At 41.3% G+C, this 18,811-nt stretch overlaps 2 protein-coding genes across 2 annotated transcripts in view; one reads left to right on the top strand and one right to left on the bottom strand.

Annotated features, from left to right (window-relative positions):
- CMTM4 (CKLF like MARVEL transmembrane domain containing 4) overlaps positions 1-18,789 on the top strand; it is a 58,662-nt gene extending 39,873 nt beyond the window's left edge. Inside the window, exons 4-5 of the transcript XR_005268908.2 lie at positions 13,343-13,640; positions 18,676-18,789. The gene's annotated coding sequence lies outside the window, so the exon portion shown is untranslated. The remainder of the gene's footprint in view (positions 1-13,342; positions 13,641-18,675) is intronic.
- Positions 204-15,224, bottom strand: CMTM3 (CKLF like MARVEL transmembrane domain containing 3). The gene is made up of 5 exons (XM_027466761.3): positions 15,034-15,224; positions 6,525-6,680; positions 4,679-4,774; positions 3,321-3,438; positions 204-2,120 (listed from the first exon to the last, which is right to left on the bottom strand). Exons 1-5 carry the CDS (start codon positions 15,145-15,147, stop codon positions 2,092-2,094), a joined length of 513 nt encoding a protein of 170 aa, XP_027322562.1. The 5' UTR covers positions 15,148-15,224; the 3' UTR covers positions 204-2,091.
- Positions 18,790-18,811: the final 22 nt, after the last annotated feature.

Here is an 18,811-nt window from a genome sequence, read left to right as displayed (position 1 = left end):
TTGTTTTTACAGTAGAGTTGTTGTTTCTCCTCGCAAGACATGTAACCATGTGTAATTGGTCTCCAGGTGCTGGCTCTGTGCTATCAGCTGCTTCCCCAGCCCGTGGTGTCCTTTGTGTTGGAGTTCCCCGAAAGACCATTATTCCTGCTGGTCGGAGGCAAGGCAGTAAAATGAGATCTTAAAATAAGTAAAGAAAACCCAAATTTCTATTAAAAGAGGTTTTAATCCAACATGGTTTCTAAATATTAACCATGTACTAGTTTCCAGCTGTGACATGCAGTACAGTTAAAAAAATATATATGTACAAAACAATTGAATATAAAAATGAGCCCAGGTCCCCTGACGTCACAGTGAGTGTCAGTAAAACATGACAAGAGAGGAAAGAAATACCGGATTTCATACAGGAAAAGGTCCAAAGAACTCCTTCTCAGAAAAGCAAAGTGTATTTATCACATTTGGAAGCAAACATTTGTTTTGCTTTTGTTCCTTCAGTGGTCTTGGAAACAGGAGTTGTAGAAGCTGCCTGTCAGACATCTCTGAATCTGGCCAGCACCTTCCCAAGCACCAGCTCGCTGTTAGGTACCGTGCTTTTGCCTGTTAGCAGCCAGCTGCTAGCAGGGAATTGGAACCCAAGCGGTCATTTTGTTCCAAATGAAATCTGCCTTCATTGTTCTAGCTCTGTTTTTCATTTACTCTGTTAGTACCATCTGCTCTCATTTTAATTATTTTTGTTAAAGCCACCTGTCCTGGTGCTATATTAATCTTTTTAATGTATACAGGTTTCTTAGTAATAGACCTGATGCCATATAAGAGAAGCATGCCATGCTTTTTCCAAGTAATAAATGTTTACATGTGGATGCGCATTTCAAGGTAGGCTGTGCTACCCAAGAAAACACGAACTGATGGAAATTCAGAAAGTTTTTCCCTCAAAATATTAGATCAAGAAATAAATTGCCCTTTCACAGGATGGTAGGGAATGGGAGAGGAAAGGCTGGCAAAATGAATTTCTTTGCAGATGTTCTTTAGTTTGGAGGTTGACTTTTTTGCCTCTTCACAGTGGGAAGGAGATGTTGCCCTTGGGGGCACAGGTATCCTGAGTTTTTCAGATAGTCATCTGTTTTGTGAGCCAGCAGACCAAGTGCAGTGCTACTTCTCATTTGAGAACCAGTATTCGCAATACAGAGCATGAGATCAGACAGGGCTATCTTGCACACCAATATTTGCAGGCTTTGATGAGCAGATAGTGTTGTTGGATGGTATTTGGCAAGCCTTCTTTACCAGTATGTCCAGACATGTACGAGGGCTTCCATGCAAATGGTAGGAAGGGCAGAGTATGTTGATGCCTCTTCTGTTCTACTTCATATCTTCGGTGAAATTGCAGAGACAGGAATGTGACCCCATCCAGGCAGCTTCAAAAAGTGATAGTGAATGCTTGATGTGCCAGCTAACATGAGGCACAATTACGCTTGAGTTTTGTTCTTGTTGCAGATTTCCAGTTGTCATTTCTTGTCAGAGATAGGCAGTAGATATTAATATATTGAAACCAATACGTTAACTGTAATCAATCAATGCCTTGATACGGCTGAGATATGGGAATACTCAGACTTTAGATAAAGAAATATTATTAGTTAATCAAGAAAAATATAAATGAAATAGAGGCATTCTGGGCCTCTCTTCTTTGGCACAGCAAGAAGTATTAAAGCTATAAGTGTTAAAGACTTGGAATTAAGAAAGCATATTAAAAGCTCTGCTATAAGTTTCAAATACTATGTTCTCATTTACTCAGTACATTGCAGTGCTGAGTAATGAGGGGCAATGGAGAACTGGTGTTTTGTTTGGATACAGACCTCTCTAACAGGTTGAAATCTGTAGAATCTGTACTGTAAATCCTTATTTCTCAGAGTGTTTAATGGTGATGGGAATAGCGTCCTTTTCCACATCACTGCCCTATGCTTTGGTAATTCCGTGAACAGTGAAGTGGAAAGAGGATATCAAGGCTGAATTAAGGGAGACGTTTCAATTGGCAGTGCATTCAGCAGAGAGGAAGGTGCTTGATCATCTTCCCTTCACGCTTCGTTGGTGTTTGGCTTTTCAGTCTGAGTCAGAATCAGAGTCCTCATCTGAAATTAATAATAAAAAAAAACGCAACCAAACAAAAAGATCATAATAATGAAAACATAAACTGGAAGTTGCAGCAGCTTTAGCTCTTGCTGAGAGAGACGTACTGCTTCTCTGTGGGTGCCTGCTTTGAAGGATGTGGCGTATTTAGGAGGAAGCTTTTAAAATGACAGTGCTTGCTAACCTGATAGAGCCTGAAATAGTATTTCACAGGACCTGTGAAATGCTGCTGAGAGGCATTTAGACAGTGGCAACACAGATAACGGTTCCAGTGAAAGAAGTCACAAAGATATTGGTAGCATGACCACCAAGAGGAAGTCTGCTTAAGATGTGCTTCCTGTACTAGAATATTGCTCCTTGCTGTGGGTCACGGTTACGCACTGCCAGTTAAACGGATCTGAAAGCCAGAAGCTTTAGGGCATTAAGAAATCCCTATAGGCTTATAGAGATACATTTGCCCGAGCTTGAGACTGGGCTTGCAAGAAGCAAGAGATTTCTGGCCTTTGCAGTTGAGTCACAGCATGGATGTGGGTTTTTGTATTGGAGGAGCAGTGCTGCTGGGCAGAGCTCTTTCTTGGTCACATCACCAACACAAAGGTGCATGACTACCTGTTTGTAAGTTGATATGTTTCTCTATCTCCAGGCAAATGACCCAATATTTAGCCTAATTTGATACTCTAACAACCTGATTTGTTCTGAGGTAATTCCAGTTTGTGGGGAGAAAGTTTTTGTCTTTCTAACAGTCTGTTTCCTGTGATCTGTTCACTTGTGTCTTCTTTCCTTAGTCTCTATGGCCTAAAGCTTACAAAGCACTTAACAGTCTACTAAAATATCTGGAAATGACTGTTAGCTTTACTGTGTATCTTCTGGGATAAGTCGTAATAATAAAGAAATGATAAAGAGAAAAGAGCTTTTTAGACAACTAAACTAAGACATTTTGATGGCACAAACATAGATGGCACAAAATTGTGAGAAACTAAAATTCAAATTCTTGGCTTCCTAGTATCTTTATAAATAATTAAAATTCCAGTTATGTTTCAAGACTGAGGAACTTCATAATTCAGCCTGCTCAAGGCATAGAAGTCTTAGGTAGCCAAGAAAGGAAACTCTTTACTGAGTGCTCTTGCTCTCATATGAAGGGTGAATAGAGGAGAAAGTCTCATGCTCTGTGCTGTATGACCAAAACGGGGAATTTTACCTACCTTCTGACTTGCGCCTTTCAGGGGACTCGGAATTGCCTTGCTTGAGGAAAGTAACCAGGTCGTTAAACGTTATGTAGAAATCAATAGCATACACTATTGTGGCTATAAATCCAAATACCTAAAATAGAAAAATAATATTATCTTTAACAACAGTTTATGTCTATCAATGACAAACCAGAATAAGCTTAAGTGACAAAAGAAAATCTGTTGAGGAAAACTTGGGCTTGATTTTGGCTTGCCCCACTCTAAAAAGATGGGGATGGGAAAAACCCTGTGACTGGCTGGCATCAACTAACTGAGAGCTATTTTGGGAGCCTGAGCAGTGATCCATGCAGTTGCTCTGTCAGGTGTGTCCTTAGTCCTTCCCCGGGCTACATCCCTCTCTGGCTCTGCGCATGTCCTGAGTGTCCTGTACCAGGTACCACAGGAGAGTGTAACCTACACTGCCACCATCCCAGGGCATCTCTTTACCGCTCACAAATCACCTCAGTTTCCCTAGATTTTTTTTTTTTTTTAAACTTATTTGCGGGGAGACATATGCCTATTACAGCATGAATTGGGTTGAGATAAAATGATTCTGGAGTTATTTATTCAATGTCAAAGCAGCAGATAGGGTAAATGCTATGTTGCACTGTTCCATGTCTAAACAGAGTGACAAAAATTACAACAAGATCTTTGTTGTGAAATTGTGTATAACATGGGATTGCTTGGTAAAGATCGGTGGCTAACAGTACTGGGTATTGTTCTTCCCTGTCTTCTAATGTCTTAATGCAAATTTCATTTATGATGCATAAATTATTGATGCCTAGAGTCAAGTTGCAGATGGAGAGGCTGTATCTTATTTCTGAACAGAAAATGCTGACAGCAAAGGCTCTTGCCTGGACAATCTGTATCCTGGAGGGTAAAATGACGCTGCTCTTGTTTCAACTCATCCAAATAAAATAAAGCAATAGAGGCACGAGGTTGAAATTACGTTAACTTGGATCATGCTTAGCAGTTACATGTATTATTATCATTTCCCCTTCATTCAAGTAATTTTTTCTTTAAGGAACAGATAAGCTTTGTGTTCATTTTACAGTTGGTAAAATTAAAAAGCAGAATACATGTAGGTGCCTTCCCAAAGTAGTACAATTAACTTTGAGCAGCAGTGTTTGGATGAAAACAGCCATTCGTTGATTGAAAACCTGTTTTTCTAAATAACTGGCCATTTCTTCCTTGCTTAGGGCAAATTCTTTACATAGTTAATTGAAGAAGCTTCTACTACTTGCAGTGGGGTCAAAATTTAGTTGTTTCTGATGTATGTGCCTATGCAATCCACCAAAATACTTAAGTGGGAAGCGCAGCTCACAGCTACTTACTCCTGCTGCTTTAGATGCTCCATCATTGTATTTTGAGACAGCAGCGATTGAAATGGCGAAGTAGATAACAGCAGCAGTGACGCAGCGCAAGAAATCCTGTAAAATAAACCATCTTGCATTGTCAGATCAGTCACGTAAATTAAAAATCCAAACTCCTCTAAGAATCGCTTCAAAAATTATAAATGTTTGGTGTTAAGTCACTGGACTTGCCTGGTGCTGAAGTGTGACTACAGCACAGTATTTGCAGCAGATGAGTTGCTCATCTGGGAAAGATTATTAAATGAAAGATGACTGAAATCTTAGCGTTAGCTTCTGCTCCTACACGTTGGTATAAAGCCTCCTTTTATCGCACTGAGACCTTTCTTCAAGGGCAATCTTTCTGTGACATTTCACATGAGGCATCGCAAAGGCTAATGGAAGAATAATTTGAAATGCCTTAAAAAATTTCACTTGTAAGCAGAACTGCAATAGCAAGTGCTCTGCAGGGGTACCACTGCCTATGGGAAGAAGGCAAGATGAAAACTGCACAAGTGTGCTTGCTTCTCTACAGAATTAACCTTGTCTGTAGGAACTCCTCATTCAGGAAATAAACACTTGTAGTGTTAGGGCTATCATTTATACTTAGTTATGTATACCTGGGCCTCCTGCAGCTAGCCTGAAGTGAACGTACCAATTTTTATCATAGAAATATGCGCTGCTGTAGCTCTGCAGGGCAAGGACCATGCCCTCTAATACAAGCAGTGATGTGCTAGAGCAGCCATATCTATGAACTGTGTATTAAATGAAGAGCTGTGATTGCTAGGGCATGTGTAAATCATGTGAGTGGAAGAATGGTATCTTGACCTCTGTTCACAATTAGATCTTCTGCCTTTTCAGAACAGATGGATGGATAAGATACCATCTCAAGAGACAAATTCTACAAGAAACTTGATTCCTCTGGAGTCAGACTGAGGTCAGTTATCTACATTCTGTGGCTGGAGTATATTATAGTAATGGATATAATAAACATAAATGCTTTTTTGTCTTAGTTCTGGATAGTGAAATTGAGATTACCATCTGAAAAGCACACAAACTTTCGTAGTCTGTCACTGCTGTTGTTTTATCCACAAAAGGCCTTGCTAATGCTCCCTTTATAAGTTAAGAGTTCCCATTCAAATCTCACCAGGGTGAACTTGTGCTGGACTGTATCAAAAGAGAACCCAAATCGATCGGGTTAGTGTTTTTTTTTTGTGTGTGTGTGTTTGTACTGCTAGATAAATGTTCCCTTATTGATGTATGTTTGAAGCAACAGAGACATCCAGCGGTCATTGAGCAGTAATTACTTGCAACTGCAAACCTGAAAACTCCCTAATGAGTAGCCAGTGACTGTGTGTGTGAGCCCCTGCCAAAAAGAGCTGCAGGGCATCCCCACTTAACAAACATGGTTAGCCATTTGCATGTGAGTACGACTCTGCATCTGAACAGCACTTACCTGAGAATTTTCAAACATTTTAGTGAAGTAGGTGCATTACAGTGCAGTGTGCCTCTGTTTCTGCATTTGTAAGGGTGGCAACAGTGGTTAGGCTGATATTGGCTGCTTTTGAAAATTTTACTGCTAAACCATTTGCCCAGAATCAGGCATAAATTCTATGCTCTAGTAAAACTGTGCTTTGTGTCAACACCTAGAAGGTATATAGTAGATCACAGTTTAAAGAATGCTTTGGAACCTTTTGAATGAGAGGTAATATGGACATATTTCTTGTAAGACGGTAAAGTTGTTAGCAGCCAGCCTAAACTCCAGTACAGTCCCTTTTCTGATGTTCTACTGTACAATTAAATCTGTGCTTGTATTTCACATTTCACTTACTGTCAAAGGCCAGTAGAGTCCTTTAAACTTCTCATTAAGTTTAGAGGCATAGGCAAAAAAAAGAAACAACGCCAGCAGAAATTCTAGGAGTGGTGCCATCATGAAAGAGGCAGCTGAAGATGCAATATAGCAGATAAAGATGATAAATGACAGCACCTACAAGAAAAGGAAAACACTAGTTATTCGCATGGAAAAGCCTCAGGCAGCTGAGCAACTTTGAAGTGTTACTCTGCTGGTGATGGCATATCTTGCTTCCCACTTCTCTTGCACCAAATGAATATTCTTGTTTGTTGAGGAATAAATCTAATGTCATTTATTTCAGTGTATGTAAAATTAACTTTCCAGACAGCTTGATGCATTTGCACCTATCCGAGTCAATAATTTGCTCTGGATTGTAAGCAACTCTGATAACATAATTCTGAAAATAGAGTGGAACATTGCCAAGCAAACAGAGCTTTAAGCTTTCAACTATGACAGTTCTCATTTGAAACACAAATCTTAGTTCAGATAGCCCGAAGTAACTCAGCATTTATAATCTCCTTGGAGCTGAAAAGAAAGTCTTCTGTTGATGGATAGAAAAGACCTGAGAATTAGTTATGTGCTTTCTGTACATCTCTGGTTCTAGTTTCCCAGTGTAAACAACTGTCTAGCTAGCATATTAAATAAAAACACTTTTTGTAAGTGCATTTATTATGTGTTAATTTACACCTGAGCTGCTGTACACAGCCTTTCCTCTTGAAGGCAAATTTCTGCCCTGGGTGCTCAGATATGTTTTTGGTCACCATAGCAGTAGACACTGTTTAAGTACTAGACCAGCAGGATTTTCTCAACTTTAATTCTAAATTGGGAATTCAGAATTTTCACTCATCTAACCCTAAAAACAGACATATTTCTCCCCTACATGGTACCTCTGAGGGCTTTGGGACCTTTGGACTTTTGGGTTCTCAAAAAGCACAAATGTTTGGACAGAGATCATCAGTGCATTTCCCTCATTAAATTTCATAACCATGGCTTTATTTGATTGTTGCTAGTGTGTGTTCCTGTGAACCACCTGTACTTAAATAAATACCTTCATTATATTTGAAAGGTAAGGCATTAATTGCTCCTATGAGAGATATGTCAAACCTCACATACATGCATCAAAAGAGCCCATTTACATATAGTGGGCAAATAAGCAGTTCAATCCTATTGAAATGATTTGTTAATTTGATAAATTAACAAGCCTTCATTCTAAATTCTGTAAAAGCAGTCAGTTCTTGACCAGGACCATAGTAACGGGAATATATTGTTTTGATCCATTAGGACTGGGTGGTGAATTTGAAAGGATGTGACGTTTTCAGAAAGATACTGTATCTTAAAAATGCCTCTGTGCAGTTCTTGTTTCATTAAGTTGTAGAAATATGGTTTGATTTATTATACAGAGTTCATTTCCACACTGAGGGCTGTTGTCTGTTAATATTTATCCTATTTGATGTTATTTCTCTTACTATTATTTGCTATTGCTTGAATAACCTCTTTGCAGGCTTTTCCAGAGTTTTCATATAGTGGGAGGGAACTCAATGTATCTTCTTATCCTGTTATTTTATTTCTGTGAATGAAAAGGTGGTCCTGTGTAGAGCCACGAGTTGAACTTGATGATCCTTGTGGGTCCCTTCCAACTCAGGATATTCTATGATTCTATGAAAACTAATACATATTGTTTGAACAGAAGATGGATGTAACAGAACTTGAGAACTGACAGGAGGAGAGAAGACTTCTTCCTCCTTCTTGTCATACTGCCCATTCCTTCCCACCACCCCACCCAAGGAATGAGAACAGAAAGAACTCGACTTCAGCTTTGTGAATCTGGGTCACCCACGTTTGTGGAACATAATTTAGACTTGGTTTCAAGTTTTCTAGGTTCAAAAAAAAAAATCACTATGTAGATAGGACATCTCTTTCATGTTTATTCTTGTGTTTAAAAAAAATCTCTCCTTTGTTTTCTGGCTAAAGGAAAGCTTGTGATGGCTGTGATCCAGAGACAGAGAAATACTCAGGGATGAACAACAGCAGGGAGATGTGTTCAGGGTAGGTCCAACCAAGGAAAACCCTTTCAACATCAAAAAGTTAGACCTGACCTACACTTCGCAGATCCCTTATGAGAGAATTAAATTCATTATATGTTAAATAATACATCATATGACAGCAGTGGGGGGAGGTAAAGAGGTAAATTTCAGATCTGTAAGTTCATGAAGCACAGCAGAGATGACTTTCATCTCGGTTCTGTTTGATACGGTAACTCCTGCGCTGCCTTTAAACCGTGAAAAAGGTTTTCTGTCAGAAGCATTAATTATTAGGTAAAATGAAGGGCCTTTCTGTTCTCTTAAGATCAGCCTTATGGTAATCTGCGTAATTTGAGGTTCCCATGCTCTTCCCCTCAACCCCGTGGCCCTGAGCAGGTCTTCAGCAGCATGAAGCGTTCTACAGCCTCAGGTGCTGCAACACAGCTCAGGACGCAAACCATGTTTCATGCAAGAGCACTCCAAGGGGACTTTTCCTGTTCCTCTGTGCTGGTGTGATGACAGTGTTCCTGTGTGGGTTAAAAATAAACTGCTGGACAGATGAAAGGATCAGCCTGAGTGTTCTGGCTTTCTAATTTGGTCCCATTCAAAGAAGGTGGCATCTGGAAAAGTATTAGTTGTCTATTATAAAACATAGTCAATTGGCTAGTTACTTGCTCACACAAATGCCTTACTTTTTGATAGTATCGGAGCAATCTCCTGCTGCCTGTTCCTTAACCCTGGTGAATGGCAATCATACTCCCAGCTCAACCACCAAAATTGGTTGGGGTCCAGCCACTCAGAGCTTTCCGTGCCTTACACTACTTGTCAGCATCCTATCGTGCTCAGGAAGGACATGTCAGGGCCGGATTAAAAAACTCTGAATTGCAAGAGTTCCCTTGATTTCAGTAGTTACTGATAACAATAGTAAAAGGGAAAGAAGCCAACACAAAGAGTGAGAATTGCTCCTCTACTCATTCCTTGTTTTAGTGGTGTTCAGAGCCTGAAAAGGTCTGAGGAGTGTTTTATTACTAGCACGTAAGTGAAATACCCACCCACAGAATACTGTATCAGCTTTTGAAAATGAAGGTTTGACAGACAGTATTTTTAGATGTTAAAGCCTTCAACGAGGTGAGGCTGGAAGGCACTTGGAGGGAAGCAGCAAGGCTTGGGAAGAAAAAATGAAACAAGAGGAAGGAGGTGCCTGGTGGCTCTGTCAGGTGGTGGCTGCTGTGCTGCAACTTGTTCTTTGGCTTTCTTGCTTTGTTTGTCTGGTGCTTATGTCAGAGCCCTGACATGGATATTAATGCCAGATCTGCTCTGTAACTTGGGTACAGTTCTGCATAATACAAGAGCACACAGAGCTGTCAGTTTCTGATTGTTTCTCATTTCTCTTCTTGTAGAGCTCATTTCCCCTTCTGATGGGTGGAGTGCATGGACTCCCTGAGCAATATCCTAACAGTATTATTATCTAAGACTATTTTCTTTGTTTTTTGAAACATAAAAGTGACTAGGTAACTTGTTAGCATCTGACCTTTTAATTGCAGTGCTAGTAAGTGAAGGAGTTAATACCATCTGAAAACTTGGTAACTTTAAAATATACTTCTCTTCCCCCAATAAAAACACTGATGGGCCAGTTTGTACCCAGAAATAATGAACACCTATTTATTTACTTCTCCAGATATCAAATCTTTGAGACAGATATCTAGCAAACTGAAAGTTTTTCTAAAATGACTACATCAAAGCAACCTTCAAAATGTAGCCTGACCCCTCTAAAGACTGTCAAATGATCCAGTGCATGTCATGCTTGCTTCACACTTTTTTTTTAAAACTGAAGTTGCACTTTTAAACATTCACTTCAGAGAGGTCATTTCTCTAACAGCTCTATATCTGCTATAAAAAAGAGAGGAAGTTTGTGAGGCTCAGTGCAGTTGCAAGTTTATTTCTAGCACTTTCAAACTCAGAAAGCACTGCTGCTTTGGGGGGGGGGGGGGAGGTTGAAATGGGGGAGTGTTTATCAATTGTGTTAATTTGTATTTACATGGGGGGTTTTCTTTTGCTCCTGGGATTACGTCCTTGTGATTGATAGCAGTTAAGGAGTCTGAGTTGTTCCTGCCCTCCTGCTGAAAGGCTAGTGTGATCCTTGCCACCTTTGCTGTGGAGGAATATTTGAAGGCAAAAAGCTCTTGTTCAGCAAAGGACAGAACAAGATCCTATCATGCTCTGGCCGTGGTATGAATATAAAAAGTCTTGTCAAGAGAAAAGGCCCAGTTTTTCACTAAGCACCTTTTTTTTTTGTGGGAACATATCCAATTAATGAAAAATATAATTAAATATTATTTTTTAAAAAAGGAACTCTTGGTATTGTATTTGATACAGTAAACTTCTTCCATGCAGTATTTAGTTAATAATGTGTTTCTGGGCTTCATCAACTGGCCAGACACTATGAAGGCTATACTTTATCGCATAGCCAGCTTTCAATGTAAGGTATAAAATAAAATTACTTAGTGCGATTAAAGCAGCGTGCTCCTTAAGGGAAGACTGCTAAAGTGCTGAGGTCACAGGCAGGATGTGAAGGCGTTTGTCTCCCCTGTGCATGGAGAACAGACCCACTCCAGCCCGTGGGGGGATGACACGGATGCCAGGAAGCAGCTTACATCATTGTACACAACTCCACACGCCCTGCTCACTTCACTTGCTGCTCTGTGTGGCCAAATGTGTGCAGCTCATTTCCCCCTCCACAGAAAAGAACAGGTTTGCTTAAATAGTTTTAAAAGTGACTAGCAGTGATGTCTTTTGGATAACTGTATTTTGTTATTGCTCACTAGCAGAGAGAGAGAGAGATCTTAGGGGTCTCTACTGTTGAGTTACTTCATGTTCCTTGTGGAGTCACCTTGGTTCTTGGTCCACCCAGAGTTAGCGGCAGGGCTCGCCTGGCTACAGACCCAGAGAAAGTCACAGGGCTTGTCTTCAGGGGCCGCTTTGCACAGAGAAGCTGGAAATTTCAGTTATGAAGTGCAGTTCAGAGAAGACTGAAAAGATAAAAGAAGAGAAGACAGGAAAAGAAGAAAAAACAGATAAAACAATTTCTACATCCTTTGTGTTGTCACAAAGGTGACACAGGACAACCTGAGGTAGTCATATTTTTATTACACAATTTGTAATGCTATTGCATAGTGGATTCTAGGGAATGAGCATGGCTGTTCAATGGTTCCAACACAGGACAGAGGGAACTAGAAAATAGGCCTCTTATGCAAGAGGAGAGCATGGATGATGTGTTGGCCTTCAAGATGGCAACTTGAATATTAAGGAAAAATGAACAGCTTAAAATGAGTTTTGAAGTATATAGAAGATATGGTATGGGGAGAAAATAGAAAGCAAATAAAAATAACCTTGTCAGAGAGAGTGATGATTAGAAAGCAGTGGAGCCAGACAGAATAAACAGGATCAGGAGAGAGACAGCAAAGCTTATATACGTATTTGATGTTGCTGCTCCTTTGTGGCTGTGTAGCTATCCCAGATGGAATAAAAAATTCATAAGGTAGGAAGATCAAAAGGAAAAGGAGCAGGGGGAAAAACAACTTCCTTCTCTGAATAAAATTTGAGATGATGATTAAGCTTCTAGCTGTAATTAGTTTCATCACCAGCGTAACTTGTTCTAGAGGAAGTGCCAGAATGCCCAGATTTGGTAGCCCACAGAGCAGCTGACATGAAAGACTGGATGCTGACAGTGTTTGGGTGCACTTTCGCCTTGTAGACGAATGTGCGTGAATGTTATTTTAAGAATATTTTTAAAATGTTTTTAAAAGCTGGCTCTGGCAGTTTCTTTCCCTCTGAGCTCCGCAGTCCTGCCCAGCAAGCTCACTTTTGGAGCTCTGTGCAGCTCTCCTCCAGGATGCCCCAGTGCTCGTGGTACCAGTGCTGCACATGTGGCAGGCTGAGAGGCTCATTCCGTTTCCTTGGCTGTGTTCTGTGAAGGCTGGGGGCTTGCTTTCTCCAAGAAAGGCCACGTTGTCTTCTGTGTCTACCAAGACCTCAAATGGTGCAAATTAAGGAGTGGTTCAATGTGGCAGTTGTCTGAATTCATAAAATCTGTCAGTCTGCTCTAATTTATGACAGCTGAAGTGATTGTATGTCAGCCAGGTCTATTGGACAAAACAAGACAATTTAACGGAGTTACTGGCACCAAATGTGCTAGCAGCAAGATCGCTGGGCTGAAGCAATTTCCTGAAGCCCAATTCTGTTCCTTTGCAGCCATAGACTGAAAAGAAGTACAGCTATATAGCCCAGATATATTTGCAAGTTGCTTCTTTGCTTTGGTGGTATGATACTTTTCAGAATATGATGGTTTGCTTTTTTGATGTTGAAACAAAATTATTTGGCATTTTCAGTAGCTGAACAAAGAACCTCTGAACTACCTGCAGGGGTGCTAATATTTGCATGACCTTAATGACTGAGAAATAAAGTGCATTTCTTGTGACTTGCCAAGCTGCTGAATAATGTCAGAGAGATTCAGTAGCAATAATGAGAAACCCATTTTGTTTCTGAATAAAAGATGCTGTTCAAAATCTGCATCCCACGAATACAATTTACATGCATTTATGCAGGACCTCACCCAACCCTAGTACAGTCAAAGAGCAGGAATCAGACGTTTTAATGCAACCAATGGAAAGCTAAAGCTGAAACACAGATTTCAACTATGATAGATTTAACTTGGACTCATCTTCAAATATCTGGCACTGTATTTCTTTAATTGTATACAGACTTTTTTTTTTTCAGGGGTCTGCGTTGTTTTCAGGGATTTCTTCTGGCAAAGCTGATGCTACTGGAGAGAAACTACTGCTGCCTCCCCGCTGCCAAGAAACGTCATCCTAAACATGTGGGCTGGCCTGCAAGGAGCTCACAGAAAGCTTACACTGCAGCTTTGACAGATGGATCTTAGAGCTGCTTTCAGTCCGCCAAACCCTCAGGAAGCCCTAAATGGCCTTACAAAGGATAAATCCCTATTGTGTCAGGACAGAGCAGTTTTTATTACTTTGGAGAGGCATAATCAGTACTTCTCTCTGTCAACAGAAGGGTAAGTCTGATCCCATGACTAGAATAGTATTCCTCAAATATGTCACCCATCAGAAATGTTAAAAAGCCAGGCACCTTGAAAGTTATAATTTGCTGGCTGTGAGCTTTTATGCGGAATTCCAGTACATGTCATAGTGCATAACAAAAATAGGTGCCAAAGGAACAAAGTTGGTTGGGCTTGCATATCATCTAAATGTGTTTCTTGTCAGCTGCAGATGCTGTATGAATAGGGAGCGGGGCTATGTGGAGTTTTAAGGCTTCCCAGCAGAGCTAACATGCCCCGTGACTTGCGGCTACCCAGCCCCAGGCGTGGATTCCCCACCGCAGAAAATGCCCTCACTTCCTGAACAAGCAGGCTCCTCTCAATGCCAGTCCTACAGCGCCAGGCTGCTTCCCCTTGTTGCCTGCCCCAGGACTGTGCCCACAGACCAAAGGTTCACAGGAGCCGATGGGGAAGGGCTGCCTGGCCCCGTGCCATCACCCATCACCATGGGCACTGCACAGTGTAGGGCAGCCAGGAGCCCGCCTGTGCTGCTGGCCCTTTCCTTTCTCTTGCTTGAATTGCCTTATTTCCTCCTCTGGGTTAGCGCAGGGGATAGCCACAGACATGTTACAGATCTTAAACATACCGATCCCTGGTTTGGGTGGTCTTGGTGTTTGGCTACCTGCTGTCAAAACTGTCAATCTCCTGCTAAAATTGCAGAAAACTTTGTGTTCGGAAATTGAGAAGTTTAAAGATGCTAAAAGTCATTTCAATCACTTAACTTTCAGTTTAACTTTTGCTTTCTAAGTACCCGCTACCCCTGTGGATATATTCCCTCTTTGCCTGCCACCCGCCAACTGTTCATCTGTCAGGCTTTCTGGTGTTTTGCTTGTTGGTGTAACACTTGAAGCCCTTGATGGGCAAAGGCCTGTAATTACTGCCAGCCCAGACCTCACTACTTGACCCTAAGGAAAACCACAGTGTAGTTCTACGGGAGCAGTTTTTCTAGAGCAAGCTTGTTCTGTGCTATTCGGTACGTTAACATTAAATGACTGCCTTTGGGTGAGCCCCTGTGTCCTGGGTGGCCAGGGACAGACGGGTGTGGGGGAGCTCAGCCCCGCAGGCTGGAGGCTGCGCTCCCCTGCAGCAGGGCGCCCATCCCCAATTACCGAGTTCGATCTGCAGCAGGCACCACAGGCTGCCTTGTGCCCCGTGCTAGCACCAGCACTTACCGCGTGTAGCCGGGCACTGTGCTGCCTGTGCGCACCGTGGGGCAGACTGAAATTAAAACCGCACAGGGTGCTGCTCCGGCCCCTCTCCCGCTTCCCCAGCGGGCTCTGCCTGCACCGGGGCCGCGGCACCCGCAGGCTGCAGCCCCCCCCGGCCCTTGCTGCCCACCCCCGGCCCTTACCGACTCGGCGAGCAGCAGCTGCCCCTTGCGGGAGCCGAGGAAGTCCCGCGGCGGCAGCAGCGAGCGCAGCCCCGGCGGGGCGGCGGCCTCGGCCCCCGGCTCGGGCTCCTCCATGGCTGCGGCGGCCGCGGGCTGGCGAGGAGGAGCGCGGGCGGCTCGGGCTGCTGCTTTTTTTTTTTTTTTTTTTTTTTTTTTTGAAGGAGGGAAGCGGAAATCGTGACAATGCGGAAACGTGAAAAAAAAAAAAAAAAGTTTCAGCATCCCCAAATCCGAGGGGTGGGGGCCCCCGGGGGGCGGGATCCGCCGGCTGCCCCGCGGTGGCTGCGGGAGGGAGCCTGAGGGGGCAGCGCCCCCCCCAGCACCTCGGTTCTCCCCTCAGCGCCTCGTCCCCCCCGGCTTCACCTTCCCCCTGCACTCCTGCTGTTTTTTTCTCCTGTGCTGGGTAGCCCAGGCGGCCTCTCCCTGCCCTGCCCGCAGCTCGGTACCTCACCAAGTGCTCTGCTGCAAGTTCCCTTTCCGCAGCTTTTGGCTATTGTGCTGCCTCTGCCTTGAAACTGTCCCTCACACCGGTGCTTGCCCTTTAATTTGAATGCTCAGATTTGCTCAGTTGATGCCTAAATTTATGAATGGGCTTCCTGAGCATGAAGTCAGTTGTAGCAGCAACCCTTACACACACTGTAATAGTTTGTGATGGAAGACACAAACTTCACTTTATCTGCTACCTTCATTGCATATTAACACTGCAGCATCACTGCGATTGTTGTGGAAGTTACTTCCAACACTCACAAACATAAAAATGAAAATTCGGGGATCAAAAGGTCTCAATAAAACATTTACACAGGCTGATGCTCACCACCTGTGGAGTGGGGAACACAATGAAGGGTGAAAAAAATTTGTTCCTAAGATGTTTGCTGATAGCTTCTCCTTCTAAGTACACTTAACAAATAACGTTAAATAATGCATTCAGGGCCATTTGTAAATCTTTTTATTACAGAAAGACAATTATTAAATTAATTTTCATCTAGATGAAGATGTAGTTCAGTTTAGAAATACACGAGAATTTTTTGTGAAGTATAAACTGGTGAAACTGCAACACTTGAAACTACATACAGATGTAATAATACTTATGAACAATACTTGCAAAAAATGTAGAGAAATGCACAGGAAATTCAAAGATAAAGACATGAAAATACAAATTATTTAAAAGAGAACAGTTTAACAATAATCAATTAAGAAATTATTCTTTTGCTGAGATAGTAATTTTATTTTGCAGAACCATTCCTTTCTCTTGGTCCACTGATGCTAATCTTCTGGAAAAGAAGAACTGCATCAACAACACAGAGAACAAGCAATACAAAACCAAGCACCTGCAAAAATAACGATAATGTTAGTTTTCTCTTAGAACCTCTATCTTTTGCTGTAGTGACTCATCTGCTGTGCCTCAAAGAAGCAGTAATTGTATCTGCCCAAGGTGCTTCTGGCCTTCTAAATCTGTTTATGATTTAAGACAGCTGATAAATTAGGTATTTAAATCCCATCAACCTTTCATACAGCAGTCTACACCCTGTCTTTTTCTGATGTTTGTCTGAAGAGCTAGAAATATTCTCCTTGAAAGTGAAGCTAATGATGCTGTATTAAAAAAGACAATGCTTTTATCCAAAAAGAAAATCATTCTGCGTCTAACAACTATCTAACTTCTGGCCCAGAGCAGTCAGCATTTGTAGAAACAAGCCTAGGAAGAAAGTAATAGTGCTCCTCCTGTCAGGAACGCTGAACTGGAAACATTTGAATTCAAAGAAAATGTACATCAGTGTTTAAAAATACGACTTTGGGCAGGCAGCTGGAAAAGTGTGTTTGCAGAATGACTGCACAGTTAACCTTCTCAGCCCTTGCCTTTCAGTGTGATTCCACACTTTCTATTAATTCAAGCATGTTTTAAAATAGAATTGTCTGATCAGCAGGAGTAATGCTAAGGTAAGCCTTTTCTGGAAAGCATAGTTCAAGACAGTTTGTGCCCAAGGAATACAAGCCTAAAGGCAATTTGCTTTCTCCTAGTACTGAGGACGTCATGCATTGTGCCCAAACTTGTTTTCCAAGCTATCTGATTGGAAGGTCTTCTGCTTTCAGCTTAACTTTAATTCATGTTCATCTTGTAACTGAGAATATAAATTACCTTCTGCCATAATCCATCAATTTATCATGAAATCTTTTTGCTTAGGTTGTCAGTTATCAGCACTAATGAGGACATCAGCTTTGCATCCCTCTGACTCTTAGGCTGATTTTGAAAAACTCAGGTGACAAGTTCTGTTCATTATTATTTTATTTTTGGTTGCTTGTCACACTCTAACTTGACTTGTATTTCAGGAAACAGACTGAAGTATATTCAAAACTGTTTTTTTTTCCCCCTCACTGCTTGTTACTGCTCTTTTTTTTTTTAAGCTTTCCTTCAAGTTAATAATACCAATAGCCTAAGATAGTAAACCGGTTTGATCATAATTACAAAAAAGTCTTCATAGTATAAAAAGATCTTTTCAAGTGCCGCAATTTCTCAGGTTGTCAGAAAAAATAAAATATGCTTCACAAGGGAAGTACCAGCGTGTCCGATAAAAACTTTCAGCCCTTTTTAGGAAGATAGCAGGCATTTCTTCTTAAATCCTGTAACCAAACTGGATAGTTGAGAAGAACTATGGATTCTCCCACCTAGAATTTCTAAACTGTTTAAGTAAATGGAAGCTACTCAAATTAGCTAAGCTAACTGTTTTCAGCATTAGTATTATTTCTACACAGTACTTCCTAAATACAGTCAAGTCTTTAAATTCCTTGATTTGGGGATTTAGTGAGATAAATTAATGTGCATTCACGTCTTTTTGTGACTGGCTTTCCATAAGAAAGTTATTTTCATGGCCTTATCAAAATGTAAGGATACCAAATCATGTCGATTTTAAGAATCAAAATTCATTAATATTTTCCTACTTACTCCTCCAGCCAGTGTCACTTCGTTGGTCTTGATTATTACTACAAACAGGCACACAATTAGGAGGAACGCAGCTGATACCACTGAGTTGAAAATATCCTGAAAAAGGCAGTGGAAGCAAAATATTGTGAAATACACGTCTGAAGAAGAATATGAATAGCTCCCAGTATGGTATAGATACTAAAAAGCTGCCGTTTTACTGTGACAATAGGATTAAACCCGTGTAAGATCAACAGTGACACCCAGTGGCTTCATGGTAAAAGAGCACTCGTGACAGAACATCCTCATTGTCTTCACTTCTCGTTTTTTTTTTGGCAGTCGAATTTATGCAAATTCTCTGTTGCAAGTCTATCTATCTGACAGACTAAAACAGTAAGCAATTTATTTATTTTTTTTTAAAGGGTCGTTAGAGGAGAACTCGTTAATATTTAAGGAAAGTGTGTATTTAATTTGTCATGTGAAAGATGAAAGGGGCAGTATGATAAAGTTAAGCAAATGATACTCACCAGAGGAGGAACTGTTAAAAAAACAAAAAAACACACACCAACAACCCCCTATGTTAACTGATATAAATCAGCTCTTTAGAAGCCTGTGCAAAAGAACACAACAATTGCTGCTAGGCAAACCTGACTCACCAATGAAATGCTATTTTCGTTTTAACTTCATAGAAACCGGGACTGAATTAACCCTGCAAATGAACTCCCCGAGCAGACTTTCATTCAAGATCACAACACGCATAGCACAGGCTTCATCTCGACCGCGAGCCGATACTCACAGCTAAAGGCCAGTATAGCTTGGTCATCT

This window comes from Anas platyrhynchos, chromosome 12 (genome assembly GCF_047663525.1).
Source record: "Anas platyrhynchos isolate ZD024472 breed Pekin duck chromosome 12, IASCAAS_PekinDuck_T2T, whole genome shotgun sequence".
In the NCBI taxonomy this organism is placed as follows: Eukaryota; Metazoa; Chordata; class Aves; order Anseriformes; family Anatidae; genus Anas; species Anas platyrhynchos.
The sequence above is the reverse complement of the archived record's forward strand: the minus strand, read 5'-3'. Positions and strand labels throughout refer to the sequence as shown.